This window comes from Pteronotus mesoamericanus, unplaced genomic scaffold (genome assembly GCF_021234165.1).
Source record: "Pteronotus mesoamericanus isolate MK-2021 breed Mesoamerican mustached bat unplaced genomic scaffold, CSHL_Meso_final scaffold_507, whole genome shotgun sequence".
Classification (NCBI taxonomy): Eukaryota; Metazoa; Chordata; class Mammalia; order Chiroptera; family Mormoopidae; genus Pteronotus; species Pteronotus mesoamericanus.
This window is the reverse complement of record NW_026555319.1, coordinates 978,801-996,547: the sequence shown is the minus strand read 5'-3', so window position 1 is coordinate 996,547 and position 17,747 is coordinate 978,801. Positions and strand designations below refer to the sequence as shown.

The following is a 17,747-nucleotide window of genomic DNA, read 5'->3' as shown; positions in this document are numbered from 1 at the left end:
TCCCTTCGCTGACCTTCTGAAAACGCACACCCTCCTCCTTTCCGGCCGGGGCTACCGGCCGCTGACCGCTCTCTGCGCGCAGGTCCTTCGCGAGCGCGCCGCGCGCGTTCTCCCGCGACCCGGGGCCTGGGTGGCGGCTGCCTGGCTGTGTCCGCAGGTGAGGCCCCGAGCGCGCCCCCTGCAGGAGCGGGGTCGCCGCGCTGCTCCCCTGAGGCCGAGCGCTGTGCCCGGGGCGGGTCGCGTGGTGTCGCAGGCGGGAGAGGGTGGCTGGGCTAGGTGACGCTGCAGCGAAGAGGAGCAGGTTAGGGAGAGGAGGCCCAGGCGAGTCTCTTTGGGGACCACGGGGACAGTGACACCGCCCACCGGGGCGGGGGGTGCCAGGCGGAGGAGGTGAGTGCGCAGGGCCCTCGGGGAACATGCGGTCGCCCACCCTGCGGCAGGTCCCAGGCACCTTCCTGGTCTCTCAACGTCGGGAGGCGCGGCTCCGCGTCGCGTCGCGCCGCGGTACCTGCGTGGTGCGGCACCGCCACCCAGCGTGGCGCCCAGCACATCGAGGGAGGGACACTCATGCGTTGGAAAGACGGACGGTCTGCGCGCTCGTGTTACAGTCGCCGCCTCCGCTGAAAGGTAACTGGAGAACAGCCACAGCCGGTGTGCGTGCTGAGCCTTGTCTTCTGCTCTATTTCCTTTCAAGACAGAAAAAAATGACGGGCCGGGCGAGGGCGCGCGCAAGAGGACGGGCTCGCGGGCAGGAGACCGCGCAGCAGGTGGGCGCCGCTGGGGTGAGTGTCCCCCCGAGCCCGCGGTGACACCTCGGGGGGCCCCCGTGGCTGTGCAGCCACCGCCCGGGCGGCCGTCAGCGATGTGGAGGCGGGGCCACCCCAGGGGGCCGGGCCTGTGTCCCGGGTCGTTGGGCTGGTCTTGACTTTCCTCGGGGACCTTTCTTGAAACAGCGTCTTTGATAAAACATGGACGACCAGGGTGGGTCGGATCGGGTCACGTGTCCCTGCGTGATCTCACACGTACCGCCTGCCAGCAGTAAGAGGGCCTTCTTCTCTGTTTGCCTCGAACTCCAGGGCCGGCAGCCGGGGTGCGGTCAGCTGCGGCCACCGCAGCCGCTGTCCGAGGGGGAGTTAGTTGGCCTTGGACGACAGAGAGGACCAGTAGGAGCAACAGCCAAGTCACAAGGTGAAGAAGTCACAAGGTGAAGGGAGAGTGAAGAGTGTGTGTGTGTACGTGGGGTGGCCGTGGAGCGGCGACCAGCGGACAGACCCAAAGGAGAGGGTCCCTGCGGCCCTTGACAGCCGAGAGGACCGCTGTCCCTGCGCCCTTCTCCCCGGGAGTGGAAGGGCGCGCCCTTGACAGCCGCACTGTCACAAGGGAGCTAAACGCTACTCCCACGGTGGAGGCGCTGACTGTGCGTCTGAAAGCCCCTCTGGGCGCTCTCGGCCTCTGTGCTGCCGCAGGCTGCGCCGCTGGACGCTTCGGCTTATCCCGCTCGCGGACTGAGGTCGAAGTCGCGGCGGCTGGTGGTGCGACGCTGGCTCCGATCCCGAGCGCTGAGCTTCCTCGCCGCCCTGGCGCAGACAGGAGTTACTTGGACGTGGGGCGCGAGCGTCTCCTGTGGCTGTTGCTTGCTTCTTACTAGGAAAAAGCAGACCCACGTCCACTCGGGAGTCCGTGGGCGGATGCCGGCTCGGGTCGGAGGGTGGGCCCGGGGCACGGTCGCGCCGCCCCCGGCGCTGCACCGGTGGGGGCGGGGTCACAGGGAGGCGCAGCTGCTTCCCGGCTCCGCCTCCTGCACGGAGTCCCCACGTGCCCCTAGGGCTTAGTCATGGCCCGTGAAACCCGTAAGGGTGACGAGCACGCGGTGGACCTGCCACCCGGGCGTGGTGGGTGCTGGCCTGTGACAGGCGCCGTCTGTGTCACGAGACAGCAGGGACCTCGGAGACAGGACGGAAGAGTTCCTTTCTTGGCTGCACACACCTGGGCCATCGCGCGGGCGGCAGAGCGGGGCGGGGGTGAGAGGCCACGACGGGCCCGGGCGAGGCACAGGCGGTGGCAGCAGGCCGCCTGTCGTGGTGTCGGCGTGGCGCTGGCCCGTGGCTTACCCGCCCTCCCCGTGTCAGCCCCTGCGGCGCTGACTGTTGTTCCTGCTCGCGGGTGGCTCGGCGCCGGGCAGCAGCCCTCACGGCAGCCTGGGCTGCGGCTGGCCGTCCTGCACGCAGTGGCTGCCGACGGCGACCGCGATGCCAGGGGCCGGTGAGCTGGGGAGGCGCTGCCGGGGCTAACGGGTGCCACCCGGCACAGACGGCAGCTGTGGGCTCACCGGGGCTTGGCACGGGCCCCGCGGCCAGCGGGGCCACGGCGCGTGGTGCCAGCAGGTGCCGCACGTTCCAAGGGGCCGCAGGCCCCCCCACCCTGCCCTGTGCTGCCCGCCCAACGGTGACGTAAGGCCCTGCCGCGCGGCAGCCGCACGCGATGGTCTGCACGGAGCCCGGGCGGGACCGCTGCGCCCTCACGGCGTAGAGCTGCACCGCGCTGTTGGCCGGCTTGTAGGGCCCTGCGGGCGTCCCGTGGGAACAGGCTGCGGCCCGGCAGCTTCTCTGCGTTTCTGGCAAATGCCTGAGTTTGCGCGTGTTTTTTGTGTAAGAAGTGAGGAAAAACACGCACGTGGCTGGTAGTGCTTCACGGGGAGAGCCCACCAGGGACACGGGCCTCTTGTCACGTGATGGATCCAGTCACATGTACTGCTTTTCTGGGACGAGATGTTTATTTTTTAAGTTAAGGTGCCTAATTAAAATCCACTTATGGGGCGTTAATCTTTTCCGTTGGAAGGATTTTACCCAGCCACTGTCTCTAATCCCAACGCCTCAGTTCTTTTGAAACTTAGGATGTTTAACGTATTGAGCTGTGATCAAAATATTCTGCGGAAGTTCATTGAAATAAAGCGATAGCATTTCTGTGTTGACGCAGCCCCGAAACACGCTTAGCGTGGGAGGCACTCAGCCCTGATTTCGTGTGCGCGGTGTCTCCCTTCACGGACGTTTACCAGTTCCCGTGAACTCTGGGAAGCTCAGCCCCCGCCCCCGCGCGAGGGTGGCACCTGCCCTTACACAGGAGGGTCCCTGTGAGGCCGACAAAAGCAAGGCCTGTGTCACCGCTCGTCCCGGCTTTTGTCAGGGTCTGTCTGAGAGGCGCTGTCATGGGGATGGGCAAGTGTCTCCGGTGCTTTGGAAACGAAGAGGACGAGCCGCCCCGGGGAGCCGTTGGCGCGGGCGCGGCCTTGGTGCAGGGCCCCCGCGTTCCTGGCCGGCGGGCGCCCTGTGGTGGCCGCTCCGCTGCCCACTGCCCGCATGGACGGAGCGCGGGGAACGGGCGCCGTTGTTTATCGTCAGAAGCCGGCTCTTGGGTTTGCATATCCAGAGATGCATTCTTTTTACGACAAATTCACAATTTTTCAGGGAAAATTTCAAGCCCAGCCTCTATGACTCTCTGTCGCTCCCAGGGCGGGTTCAGGGCCGGGCCCGGCAGTGTGGCCAGTCAAGGCCCAGCACCGGCTGGACAGCCCCCAGGGCCGCTTCCGCGGGGCAGCTGGGAACCCAAAGGGCCTCTGAGCAGAGCCCATGGGCCCCAGGATGGGCAGGAACCCACGGTCGGGCCGGTCCTTTAAAGTGCTCTCGGAGTGACACTGTCGTTTGAAACTCACCTCGCTCCTGTGAAGTTCGTCATCCTCAGCTGTTCTGTGAGGCGCTTGACTCACAGGAAAACGTCTCCGCGGTCGATGGACCAGACACTGAGCTGGAGCCGCTGGTCGCCGCTGGAGGGTCCACGTGGCTGCGGCCGGAGCTGCCCAGCTGCTGGGGGCGGGGAACGGTGCTGGGTCTTCCCCTCATGCTCCATCTTACTTCGGTTATAATTCTCTCTGCGTTTTTCTCCCCTTCTTTTTTTAAGAACTCCAGGTTTCTGCTGGATTTCAGGAGTTATCCTTAGGGGAGAGAGGAGGTCGTCGCCGAGACTTCCATGACCTCGGTGTGAATACAAGACAGAACATTGACCACGTTAAAGAATCTAAAACAGGTGGGCCAGGCAGAGCGCAGCTTCTCTCACGGTGCCGCGCCGCGGAGGCCCGGCCGGCCCAGCCGCAGGTCGCGTGGCCTGGGGGACTCGCTTCTCAGCGGGGGCCTTTGGGGTCTGACGCGGCCAGGACGGCAGTGCCCAAGTCAGGCGTCGGCGAGGGTTCCTGACCTCGGCCGTCTGCCCTCTGGTCACCGGGCGGGGCGCCTGGGCCCCGAGGAAAGGCGCTTGGGCGGGGGCAGGCAGGCCGTGTGCCGGGCTCACGCGGGCGGCCCCGCAGGCTCCTCGGGCATCATTGTGCGGCTCAGCACCAACCACTTCCGGCTGACCTCGCGCCCGCAGTGGGCGCTCTACCAGTACCACGTGGACTACAACCCGCTGATGGAGGCCCGCAGGCTCCGCTCCGCTCTGCTCTTCCAGCATGAAGACCTGATCGGGAGGTGCCATGCTTTTGATGGGACCATACTGTTTTTACCTAAAAGGCTACAGCACAAGGTTATTTGCAGCAGCAAGGTCCCGCTGGGGAGAGGGAGGCGGGGTTTCCGTGGCCGAGCTAAGGCGCCACGGCCCAGGGAAGCTCTCAGAGAAACCTCAGCGGCTCCCGTCCGGCAGCACCCGCGATGGCCGTTGCCCTGGCCACACCGCAGCCGCGCGGGGTGCCCGCGCCCTCCCCTCCCCGCCGCCCCCTCCCCTCCCCGCCGCCCCCTCCCCTCCCCGCCGCCCCCTCCCCTCCCCCCGCCCCCTCCCCTCCCCGCCGCCCCCTTCCCATTAGGGACGAGCCCCACCTGCCGCCGCCCCCGGAGCAGGCGGCACACGGCCAGGCCTGGTTCTCTCTGAAGAGTGCACATTTCGGTGCCCCTCCCCGGCCCCAGGTGACCGAAGTTTTCAGTCAGACCCGCAACGGAGAGCACGTGCGGGTGACCATCACGCTCACGAACGAGCTCCCGCCCACGTCGCCCACCTGCCTGCAGTTCTACAACATCATCTTCCGGAGGTGCGCTGCTGCCTGCCGCCTGCCGCCTGCCGCCGGGGGGGGGGGGGGGGCGGGGGCGTTTGAGACGCACGGAGCGTCGTGCACGCCGCCCAGCGAGCGCTGGCCCTGGAGCTCATGCTCGCCCGCTGGCCCAGGCAGACGTTGCCGCCTCCAGCCCCCCACCTGCTGGGTCGTCGCACTTCTCAGACGCCTGGGAGCTTGTGCCGAGGCTGCCCGCTGTCGCTGGCTGAGGGTTCCTCGCTCCCCCAGTGGGGGGGGGGCCTGCTCAAGAGGCAGGGCGGGGTGCAGTCTGCGCAGGCTGGCTTGTTTCCTCATGGGAGACAGACGGCGCGCCCTGTGGTTTGTTTTCGGTGCGAATACTGTGTTTCCCAAATCCAAGCCCGGGGCCTGGCTTTGGGGAAGCTTTCATGTCCCTGGGTGAGACGCAGCCTGGGAAGGGGGAGGTGTAGTTCTTGGGTCTGATTTACCTCTTCACGTTGGTCCTTGATACCAGTCACTGGTACTAGGACATTCATTTTGGTGGGTAATTGTTTTGAATTCACGTAATTAGTAGATCGAGTGTTCTCTAAATGAGGTGTTGGCAACCTTTTCCTGTGAAGGGGAAGGTAAACATTTCTGGCTGTGGGCCACACGGTCTCTGTCTCGGCCACAGAGCAACGAAAGGTCACGGTTGTGCACCAATAAAACTGACGGACGGACACTGGCGTGTGAATTTCGTGTATTTCATACATTTTTAAATTTTTTCCAACCTTAACAAAGTGTAGAAAGCCATCCTTAGCCCCTCGGCCAGGCAAAAACCAGCAGGTGGGCGGGCCTGGTCGCGCGGGCCGGCTGGGGTGAGCCAGCCGCGAGCTGAGCCATCGCGCCTGCGGTGCGAGAGGTGCTCGCCTGGCCTCACCCTCTGCTCCGACCCCGGGTTCCTAGGCTGCTGAAGATCATGAATCTGCAACAGATTGGGCGGAACTACTACAACCCCAGCGACCCCATCGACATCCCCAATCACAGGTTGGTGTGGAGTCGGGAGTCTCTACCCCTCGGGCTTCACCACAAACTTCCAAAGCTATGTGTGGATTTGGAATGACCCGCTGTTCTACGGGGCTGCTGCCGGGGCCCATCACGCGGCGTGACCGGGGGCCGTGGCTTGAATGGTGAAGGCGACGCCCCAGAGCCCCGGGACGTCACAGTCGCAGGCTGTGAGTCATTCCCACGCGGAGCCCGCGCGCACCCTCGGCGATGAGGCCGCCAGCGGACGAGGGCGGCCGCAGAGGTCGGCGTGTCCGCGCTGCGGCCCGAGTGCTTGGGCTTATTCGAATAATTCGAGGTGTTTCCGTTAGATTGGCAACCTTTCAAGTCTTGGGGCAGGATACAGAATTCTTTAATAAAGTTAGTATGTTAATTTACAGTAGAACTTACGTAATCATTATAAAACAACATTCATTGTTGACGATCCCGAAGAGACAGGTCCGTATATGAAACCACGCAAGCCCCAGCAACACGTCAAGTCCCTCAGTGAAAACCCCTGAACCGTAGACCCAGCCGGCGCGGGCGCGGGCGCGGGCGCAGGCGCCGACGCGGCGGGTGTGTGTCGGCAGGTTGGTGATCTGGCCCGGCTTCACGACCTCCATCCTGCAGTACGAGAACAGCATCATGCTGTGCACGGACGTCAGCCACAAGGTGCTGCGCAGCGAGACCGTCCTCGACTTCATGTGCAGCCTGTACCAGCAGACGGAGGAGCACCGGTTCCAGGAGCAGGTGTCTAAGGAGCTCATAGGCCTCATCGTCCTCACCAAGTAAGAGGCCCGTGCCACTGGCCTGCAGGCCGCGTCCCAGCACGGCAGCGAGTCCCCACAGGCGGGGCGTTTGTGACCTCCCTCGGGAACAAAGGTTCGGGGGAGCGCACACATCTGTGCGGGACAAACATCAATGACTTTTACCCCATTTAGTTTTAACTTTATCTTCTAATAGTGAGTATAGTTGCTTCCCTATCTATCCAGCACAGTTTGTATCCAGCACAGTTGGAAAGAAAAGGCTGACGCCCTTTTTCTTTCCAAGACGTTGCATGTTGCTAAGTGATTTTGAAATTTTAGTTTTTTCTTGACACCTTAAGAAAATGCCAATAAATGCACTTGTTTCACAGGTACAACAATAAAACATACAGAGTTGACGACATCGACTGGGACCAGAACCCGAGCAGCACCTTTAAGAAGGCGGACGGCTCCGAGGTCAGCTTCCTGGAGTACTACCGGAAGGTACGCATCCGGTGCGCCCTGTCCACCCCACCCCCCCGGCCCCCGGCGAGCGTGTGGCCCACAGCCACCGAGGCATGTTCGGGAGGCATGTTGGAGGCTGCTGACGCTGGTGCAGCCGGCCCAGAACGTGATGGCGTCACGTTACATGCTCCCGTCCAGGCTCCCTGCACCAGAGAACGTGCGGTCGGGTTGGAGCCTGGGTGTGTGGAGGTCGGGGGTGCCCCGCCTGCCAGCCCTGCAGGCGACCCAGCCAGGCTGTCCCTCCCTCCGTCGCCGGCGCTCCGGGACCCCGCCGGGGGCGCGGGTCAGGGCCTGGGAGCCCGCAGCGCCGGCTGTGCTCCTTCCACACGCGGGCCGGCTCCCAGCTGGCCCTGTGCGTCCTGGCGGCCCACGCAGGCTTGTTCCACTCAGGCGGAGCCGTGTACCAGGCCGCCTTCCAGCACAGGCTCTGTGGAGGCGACTCCCACTTTTGGCACAGTTATCGCTGAACTGAAAAAAACACCAAAGCAAATGGTAGCAAGAAAAATCACTGAGCGGAAGCGGATGGGATGTTTATCCCGTGACGCCGTCTGCGGCGAGCGGATCTGGCCCCTGACTCGTGTCTGAAATGAGACAAGACGGGGTGGTTGGCAGAGGGTTCACGGTAGAACAAAGTCATAGACGGGCTCGAAGTCGCGGCCTCTTCACTCGGGGGGCAGTGGGGCCAGGGGCTTGTCGCAGGGTAGGCGTGAGCAAGGGCAGGGGCCTCGGGGTCCGTCGATGAGGAACCAGACGAACGAAACGACGTCCGTTCTTAGCGGAGGCCGACGCTTTCCTGACAAAGGGAGCGAAGTCGCCCGGCGTGTGCACAGGCAGGAGGAGGGCACGGCGGGCGGGGGGCGCCGGAAAGGCCCTCAGCCGACGGCACGTGCGCTGCTCGCGAGCACCGGAGCTGCGCTCCTTCACAAACAGCGTGGACGTGTCTCCGGTGGGACGGCACGTGGGGACTCTGCGGCGGGACGGAAACTCGCCTTCAAAGGGCCACCGCTCGTAAGAGCTGTTCTCGCAGAGTGTCCTGCGGCAGGCAGACCCCTGCCCCTCCCCCACTGACTCTTTTCTTTTTTTGCCAAGGGACAGTTTTGTGCACGTCCCCTTGCTCCCTGTGTGCCTTGCCTGGGCAGCGAATGTGTCCAGAGGACTTGCAGGCTGGAGGCTGATGCCTCTCACACGCGTGGGGGTTGTGTGACGAGAACCGCCGGTGGCTCGGGAGCCGCGACGACAACACAGGCCACGCGGCGGGGCCCCCGCAGTTGCGTCTCTCCCCACAGAGCGCCGCGGGCGAGCCTGGGCGGCCGTGGGGAGCGCGTCCTCGCGGCCACCCGGCGGTGCGGCGCGCCCGGCTGCGGCGACCTGGCCGGGACTGAGGCGGACGGCCCGAGCGCGGCCCTGGGGCTGCCGGGGAGGGGAAGCGGTGCTCGGGGCCGAGTCCCGCCGGCCGGCCTCCGCGGGGTCCGGGCTGGGCGGCGCGTGTTCGCGGCTGGACTTGGGACCGGCGCCGCGCTCGGCCGCGGTCCCTCAGCAGCCGGCGCGTGTGCCGCCGGCACGTCACTGAAGCGTGGACCGTGACAAGCGGCGATCGCCTTCTCCCCTCAAACAGCAATACAACCAGGAAATCACGGACCTGAAGCAGCCGGTGCTGGTCAGTCAGCCCAAGCGGAGGCGGGGCCCCGGCGGCTCGCTGCCCGGGCCCGCCATGCTCATCCCCGAGCTCTGCTACCTCACAGGTGCGGCCCGCCCCCCCCCGTGCCCGGAGGCCTGGCCGCCGCCGCGCCCCGAGACCCCGCTTCCCTCAGCCCCGCCTTACGCTCCAGCGCTGGGATGTGATTCTCGGTCCTTCAGACACACACCTTTGAACGTCTTCTTTCAAGGTCTGACGGATAAGATGCGTAACGACTTCAGCGTGATGAAGGACCTCGCGGTGCACACGAGGCTGACGCCCGAGCAGCGGCAGCGGGAGGTGGGGAGGCTCATCGATTACATCCACAAGTGAGCCGCCTGTCCCCGCCTGTCCCCGCCTGCCCCCGCCTGCCCCCCCCACCGCGCCCTTCCCCGGGGGCTCGGGCGGGGCGCCCTTCCCGCTGCGGTCACCGGTCACCCGGTCACCCGGTGGTTCTGCTCTTTGCGTTTCCACGAGAAGGAATCGTGGGGGAAGTTTGTAGCCCGTGGCCTTGCCAATTTTTCTGTCAGAAAAGGCATTAAACAGCAGAGTGCTTTGGACAGTTCCCTTTCTTCTCTCTAACACGAAGGAACAGACTGTGAGGAAGAGACGTTTCAGCAGGAGGGCGTGGGCGTGGGCGAGGGCGTGGGCGGCAGCGCGGGGCTGCCTCAGGCGGGTGACAGGCGGACGCGTTCGGTTGACAGAGACGATAACGTTCAGAGGGAGCTTCGAGACTGGGGCTTGAGCTTCGACTCCAACCTGCTGTCCTTCTCGGGGAGGATTCTGCAAGCGGAGAAGATTCACCAAGGCGGGAAGACAGTAAGGCGGCCTTACCGCTGTCCCCGAGGGCAGGCTGGGGGCCGAGGCTCGGCACGGCGGTGACAGCCAGCGCGGCGCTGTCCTCGCCGCCCCCAACAGCCGGGGGCGGCGGCGGCTGCGGGGTGGACGCGCCGAAGACACGGTCCGGGGCCGTGGCCGAGGCACCTCGGAGGCCGTCTGGCATCCGGCAGTGCTTGGGTGGCAGCTCTTGACGCGAGCAAACCCTAAGCTGCCACCGTCCTTTGGGGACACCGTTGCATGTCCCTTCCCCGCTGAGGGCCTCCTGTCCAGCGCTGCGGCCCGGGTGTAAGGGGGCGCCCTGGGGACCACGCTCAGCCCGGGGCCGGGGGTGGCCCTCGGCCCCTCCTGGGGCGCACGCGGCTTCACGGCGTCTCTGAACTCTCTCCCAGTTCGAGTACAACCCCCAGTTCGCCGACTGGTCCAAAGAAACGAGGGGCGCGCCGCTGATCAGCGTGAAACCCCTGGACAACTGGCTGCTGGTCTACACTCGGAGAAATTACGAGGCGGCCAACTCGCTGATACAAAACCTGTTCAAAGTCACGCCGGCCATGGGCATACAAATGAAAAAAGCAATAATGTGAGTTGATCGAGCGTCGCTACTCTGAAGTGGATTAGCAGACACTGGAGGGTGTGGGGCGCAGAAGGGGTGAAGGTATTCGAAACATCGGGCCGCTGACCTTCGTGCGAAGGCCGGATGCGGGACCCTGCCCCCTGGACGCAGGCGCGCGTGGGGGCGGAGGGGCTGGGGCGGGCAGGGCTGCGGGTCGGCTCGGCAACAGCTCGGCGCCCCGGCCGCCGTGGCGTCTGACGCCCGGCCCTGGACCGCGGTGTCTCGCGCCGGAGGGCCCACTCTTGCCCGGTACTGGGTCACGCGCTTCCGTTCCAGGATCGAAGTGGACGACAGAACCGAAGCCTATTTACGGGTCTTGCAGCAGAAGGTCACGTCGGACACCCAGATAGTAAGCAGCTCACCAGTCCACAGCAGCCGCCCGGAGGGGCTTGTCTGACGGGCATGTTTGGAAATCCTAGAACCTGAGTTCATTTTCCGAATGTTGCAATCAGGTTCCCGCACCGGCCACAGAGCGTGTGCTTTACCAAACTTCCTAAGGTCTCCAAGTCGACGCCGGCCCCCGTCGGCGCCCAGGGATCTGTTACTAGGTGCTGAAAGAGCGGGGGTGGGAGGGAAAGACAAAGCCGCCTTAAATTTGTTCGGACTCAATGGCTTTAATTGTTCTGGAACCTTGGAAAAAAACTAGCAAGGCGCACACATGAAAGCCAGGCTTGGTGGCCCAGCGTGCACAGAGGTGTGGCCGTGCCGTCTGTGCCCGCGCTGCCCTCCTCCGCTGTCTGGGGTGCCGGGGCGCGGAGGGTGCGAGGGGCTTCCGTGGGGCGTGGGGGAGAGGGAGTCAGCGGGGGGGCGGTGAGCTGGAGAGGACCCGCGAGTTAAAGCTGGACTCGGCTCCAGCGCCTGAACTGGGAGTTGGGGGTGGGGGGTCCTTTGCCCATTTCACTGAGGGTTAGCTGGCAGAGGACGTCAGGGTCACAGTGCACAGCGTGTGTGGCTGTCACCACCAGCTCCCGGCGCCAGCGCTTGGCGTGTGTGGCGTGTCCAGGAAGACCCAGGCTTTGTCGCAGCCGCCAGGACGCCAGGCGGCCCTCGTGACTGGTCGCCGGGCTGTGCCCGCGCCCGCCGGCTCGCCGCCGGCTGTTGGCGCCCTTCGCCGGTCAGGCGGGGCTGTGCTCACACCGTCGCGTTTTGTTTCCCCGTCGTCCGTGGGCTTCCTAGGGAATCTCACAGTGTGAAGAGGTTTTCACGCCAGAGCCGTGACCCTAGGGGCCGCGGGGGCGGGGGGAGGGGCTGCGTGTGGGTGCAAACGGAGCCCATGAGGAAGCCCTCCTCTTGCCGACCTGTGAGCTCCCCTCCCCCATGCCGCCCCCTCCCGGCCCCGCCGCGCCCTGGGCGGCCGTCGAGCCCGTCCACCGAGCGCCCGGCGTCGGGCGTGCAGCCGTGAGCCGTGCGCTCGGTGCGCAGCTCCATCAGCGCCTGTCGGTCAGTCGGATGTAGCGAACGGAACATAAAAGCTACCGTCACACTTCGTGGCGCTCAGCCACGTGGCAGAGACGTAGAGGAAGAGGAGGGGCGGTCATTTGTGTCGCGGGGGTTGGCTCCTGGTGCCCTCCCCGAACTCCTCCACCCGTTCCCTCATTGTCTATAACGAGGCATCTCGTTGGTTTGTAGGTTGTCTGCCTGTTGTCGAGTAATCGGAAAGACAAATACGACGCTATTAAAAAGTACTTGTGCACAGACTGCCCCACCCCCAGCCAGTGTGTGGTGGCGCGGACGCTGGGCAAGCAGCAGACGGTCATGGCCATCGCCACGAAGATCGCCCTGCAGATGAACTGCAAGATGGGCGGGGAGCTGTGGAGAGTGGACATGCCCGTGAGTCGGGTCCGCCTGCGGGGCGGCCGGCGCCGTGGGAGACACGGGCCCCCGCTCTCCGGCGTGTCTAACCTGGCAGCCTCCCCGCAGCTGAAGCTGGTGATGATCGTCGGCATAGACTGCTACCACGACACCACGGCTGGGAGGCGGTCCATCGCGGGGTTTGTCGCGAGCATCAACGAAGGCATGACCCGGTGAGCGCGCGGGCGCGGCTGCCAGGCGGTGGGTCGTGGCGGTGCCGCACGGCCGCCCTGCTGACGGCCCCCACCTTGGGGCCGAGAGGTCGGAAGCAGACACCACGGTTGGCGACCCACACCGCAGCCTTCCCCGTCCCCTGCCGGCCCTCAGTCTGTGGCGGTCGAACCGCATTTCAGGTTGTGTTGCTGTTTGTGTTGGGGGGCGGGCGCAGCTCGTGGAGCGCGGCTGCCCCCAGCGTGCCTGGTCGCTGTGCGAGAGCGCGCGGACGTTCGCCTCGGTGCCGGCAGCCGCGCTGGGAGGATCGGTGAGGCCAGGACCCGTGAGGGGGTGTGGGCGTGTGGGAGTCACCAAGGGCACGTTGAAGGTCCGAAGCTTCCACAGGGGGCACCTGCGCGGGAGGCGGGTTGCTCGCTAAGAAAAGCACTGTGTGTGTGTGTGTCAGGGACCGGCTTCCCTGTCCCTTCCCGCTGAGGTGTCCTGATGCGGTCGGAGGCGCTAGCGGGGGCCTGGGAGGACGCCGGAGCCCCGGAGCCGCGGGAGCAGAGCCACGCGGAACCCCCGGAAGGGAAGGCGTGCCGGGCGGCGGGCGTGGCGACCCGGTGTGTTCTCTCCCAACAGCTGGTTCTCCCGCTGTGTGTTTCAAGACAGAGGACAGGAGCTGGTGGACGGGCTCAAAGTCTGCCTGCAAGGTCGGTCGCACCGGGGGCCCTGAGGTCGCGCCCGGGAGCCGTGCCCCTGGCCCCTGGCCCCTGCCTGGCACTGGGGGGGCCCCGTCTGCCGCGTGGCCTCGCGTGAGTGTGTCTGGTTCTGATGCAGCCGCGCTGCGGGCCTGGAACACCTGCAACGAGTACATGCCCAGCCGCATCATTGTGTACCGCGACGGCGTGGGCGACGGCCAGCTGAAGACGCTGGTCAACTACGAGGTGCCGCAGTTCCTGGACTGCCTCAAGTCCGTGGGCCGGGGCTACAAGTGAGCGACGCGGCGCGGCCCACGCCCTCGGCCCCGCGCCCCTGTCCACTTCCGAGGCCAGGCCTGAGGTGATCTGGGGGTGCAGGGGGCTGGGGGGACAGCTCACCCACAGCCTCCCCCGCCTGCCCCCCCGCCGCTCCCCAGGCCCCGGGGAGGGGGCGTGTCTCCTCTTCTTCTCAACGGCGCGTGTGGCCGCCCGAGCGTCGCTAAGGGTCGTGCTCCTCATCCCCTCTAAGCCCCAGGCTGACGGTGATCGTGGTGAAGAAGCGCGTGAACGCCAGGTTTTTTGCTCAGTCGGGAGGACGGCTTCAGAATCCACTTCCCGGAACAGTCATCGACGTGGAGGTCACCCGCCCGGAGTGGTGAGTGCGGCCCGCGGGGCCCGGCGCGGGCAGGCTGCGCTCTGCCGGGCCTCCGGGCGTGGGGCCGGTGTTCTGCCAGCTCGGCCGGGCTGGCCGCCCGTTCCCACGCCGTGCTCCCACCCACACGGCGGTCTTCGCCCTGCACGGCCCACGCGCATCGCCTGGGCGCTGGAAGCGGCGCGCAGGGGTTCCGCGCAGGCGCGGGCAGGGGTGCAGGCCGCGTGGCTGCCGGGACGCACCCCCCACGCAGAGCGGGAGGGCCGGGCCTTGAGGGCTTGTGCTGTTTGTGCACGGGAACCTTGTCAGCGGGTGGTGGTTTCCGACTCGGAACGTTTAGACCTGTGATGCACTTAGTTACCCTTCCCGGGCCCCAGGCCACTCTGCCGCCGGCAGACAGGAAGGCTGCGCTCCGGCCGCGCGCGCGGCCCTGCAGAGCCCACGGGGCGCCCTCCTCGGGAGGGCGAGCACCTGGGACGACTTCTGTCTCTGTGTGGAGACGTTTGGGAATGTTTTCTAAAAGGCGCCTGTCACCAGGAGCCAGTGTCAGCTGGGGCGTGAAGTTGGCACGTGGCGTGCTCTTTCGGGAGCACCCTGGGGCCACCGAGCCGTCGCTGCACTGACTGTGCAGACGGTGCGTCCCGTGAGTGCGTCACACGATGGAGCCTGGACCCGCTCCCCTGAGCTGCACGCTCGGGCTTGGCCCTTTTCTCGGACAGGTGTTGGGGGCAGCGCTTCCGAGGGGTCTCGCCAGGGAGGAGCACGGCTGCGGCCGGACCCCGGGGGCGCTCTTCCTGCAGGGCACTCCCGCTGTCTGGCTGGGGCACCCTCGCTCCTTGCGCCCTGCGGTCGCCTCCGCACCCGCGCGGGGCTCACCTGAGTGCACGGTGGGTCCAGCCCAGCAGGGAAATCCAAGTTACGTTAGGAGGTAGGAAAATTCTGCTCCTTTTTGCTGAAACCCAGCTGCCGATGGGACGCCAGCGCAGGAGCTGGCGCCCGAGCCACGTCTGGTCACCGGCACCCGCGTGACCACCAGCTTGAGTTCGGACTGAGGGGCTCCGTCTGGCTCCGCTGCGATCCCTCTGTTCTTTCGGGAAGTCATTTCTGAAACCCTCGTTTTTCTGAAAGCCCGTAATCTGTTGTAGATCAACTCTGAGTTTATCATTTCTCTAGTTCCCGGGGACATAATACATTGCATAGTTAATTTCCTCATAATCTTTATCAGGTCAAATCACAGCATCTCTGGGTTGGTGTGTTACTGGTGCTCAGGAAATGAGAAAAACTGGTCCTGCATGTTCCTTCCCACTTTCACTGTTCGGAGTTTGACCCTTTCGTCCCTGTACTTTTCCACTTGCAATCCCTCACACTCTCTCTTCCCCTTAAAGATGTGCTTTAACTCCCAGCGAGTAAAGTGAGTCAGGCGTCTCTTGGCTAAGACCAGCGGGGACAGCTAGCAGGGAAGGGTCTGAGGTGAAGGGGCGTTCGGGGTGACAGAGCCTGAGGCCGGGCCTCCCGGGCCTCCCCGGCCCCACGGCCCTGCCGCCCCCGTGGCGTGCACGGGGGGGCGTGGGCCGTGGCGTGCTGTGCTGTGCCCAGCAAGTGTCTGCCATGCCAGGGCTCCCGGGACCCGCCCCCCGGGACCAGCAGCCGCCGACCTAACCACGTCCCGCACGCGGACGGCCGTGGCGGCCACAGTGTCCCCGAGGCCTGTTCACTGCTGAAAACTGGAATCCTCCTCACTCGCGCTTTCAGGAAGGCGAGTCGTGCGTCCGTTTGTGTGTCTGTGACCCAGGTACGACTTTTTTATCGTGAGCCAGGCGGTGAGAAGCGGCAGCGTCTCCCCCACGCACTACAACGTCATCTACGACAACAGCGGCCTGAAGCCGGACCACGTCCAGAGGCTGACGTACAAGCTGTGCCACGTCTACTACAACTGGCCCGTGAGTGTCTCGGGCGGCGCCTGCCCCGTCCGGAGGGCTGCTTTCCGAATGGAGCCGCTGTGCCCCAAGGCTTCACCGTTGGCGTGCGGCTCACAGTGAGAGAGAGACTAGGCCTGGAGTAACAGCGGCTCTGTTTCCTCCCCCAAAGGGTGTCATCCGCGTCCCCGCGCCGTGCCAGTACGCGCACAAGCTGGCCTTCCTGGTGGGCCAGAGCATCCACCGGGAGCCGAACCTGTCCCTGTCCAACCGCCTGTACTACCTCTAGGCGCGGAGGAGCCACGGCCTGCGGCGCTCCTCTTCCTCGGACGATAACTTGGGGTTTTTTTCAACTTTAATTTTTTAACTGTTCTCTTTGTAGATGAAACTTGGGAAGGGAGTTAGGGGGTCTAGAGTCTTAATTCTAACATTGTTATTAACTGACTTATTTTATAGGTAAAAATTAAGATTTTTATACTTTGTTTGCCTCTCAAATATATTGTCAGGAGTTTTGTTTGTTTTGGGGAAAATGCGTAAGGTGCTTAGTGTTATGAACAGACTCTCAAACTATTTGAAAGTACTTTCTTGGGACAGAAGGTCTTATAATATATATTAATCTTACTTTTGAAGTATTTACTTTGACTGTAAAGGAGAGAAGGCATAAAGTAGGAAGCCCACCACAGTTCTAAGGGATGGCTTTATTTGGATATTTCATATTTAAAGATAAAAGCTGCCATTAGATAACACCAGATACAGGGAAGAAGTGAGATTGCAGAGAAGTAGGCTGCCAGGCCGGGGATTAAAGAGAGAGAGTTGAAAAGTTTTAAATTTCTGTTCAAAGAAACGTCTTAAGACCCTTTAACAGAAGCAGCCAGGGGTCTGTATTAATGTTACTGTTCGGTTGGTTTTGCAAGTGGGACACCGTTCTTTTTATTATAAAATAAAACCGCAGTGATCATCACCTCATTTGAGTTAGTGTGGTTTTGTTTGTACTGAAAGCATATTCATTTTTTCCATTTAATGTGTTTTTTCAAACTGTTGCAGAGCACTTTCAGTCAAAAAGCTATTCCATCTCTACAAGCTAAATTAGAGTCCCTTACAAAGTTCAGCGTCGGAGTAAAACCGCATTAGGAAGGGCTTCCCCTGCGGGATTAGCGGGGTGAGCCCGTGAGGAAGCTGTGCCATGGGGCGTGGGTGGCTGTCGTAAACGCAGGTCTGCGTGTTCACGGGAATTCTCAGGAAATTTTTGTGAAAAACAGGAATGAGTTTGCTGAGTAACGGTACTAGGTCTGTCCAGAAGGTATCCAGCCATGTACTATGAAAAATAGAGAAGTTTATTAAGGAAGATACAAAACACAAGAAACACTGTACATGGGACAGTGATGCCTCACTGTCCCCTCCAGAGCAGGCACCTGGGGACCTCACACAGTTCTCCCAATTCCCATCAGCTGCCCCGGCCTATTTTCCTGAATCTCATCGAAGGTTTGAAATCTCCTCACTTTCAAAGGTGATTTTAGTTTTGGTTCCTGGGCAGGGAAAAGCCAGAAGTCTGGGCTGCAGGGGCTGAGTCATTCACCGGAGTGTGTTGATGTTTCACCAAAAACTCTGCAGGAGACGTGATACAAGAGCGGGCGCATTGTCCTGATGAAGCGGCCCATCACCAGCTGCCCACGGCTCCGGCCTTCTGAGTCACCCAAATAGTTTCCAAGGAGGAATGTTCAAGCCTAACGCAAAATTGGATGCAGATTCATCGCTCTACTCACTCAGTCACTTGGAATGCAACGGCCACACAGTTCACGTGCTCACCCAGTGGCGTCTACCGCCCCCACTGGCTAGTACAGCGAAGTCGTCATTGTTCACGCATGCGCATGCCAGTCCACTCCCCTTGGCTGCCAGGTGACGTCACTGTCGTGCTGGGCTTTTTGCGGACAGACCCCGTATGCCCGTATGTCATGACCCCCTCACACACGGCCTGTCGACGGAGCGAGTGCGGCACTGGCTGTGTGCG

At 63.5% G+C, this 17,747-nt stretch overlaps 1 protein-coding gene across 1 annotated transcript; it reads left to right on the top strand.

Annotated features, from left to right (window-relative positions):
- The first annotated feature begins 704 nt into the window (after window positions 1-704).
- Window positions 705-16,028, top strand: PIWIL1 (piwi like RNA-mediated gene silencing 1). Its single transcript, XM_054594083.1, has 20 exons — window positions 705-782; window positions 1,077-1,188; window positions 3,955-4,080; window positions 4,358-4,572; window positions 4,950-5,071; window positions 5,996-6,076; window positions 6,664-6,861; window positions 7,209-7,320; window positions 8,957-9,083; window positions 9,228-9,345; window positions 9,721-9,835; window positions 10,246-10,433; window positions 10,743-10,815; window positions 12,096-12,296; window positions 12,387-12,490; window positions 13,113-13,183; window positions 13,311-13,464; window positions 13,701-13,826; window positions 15,616-15,763; window positions 15,912-16,028. Exons 1-20 carry the CDS (start codon window positions 705-707, stop codon window positions 16,026-16,028), a joined length of 2,586 nt encoding a protein of 861 aa, XP_054450058.1.
- Window positions 16,029-17,747: the final 1,719 nt, after the last annotated feature.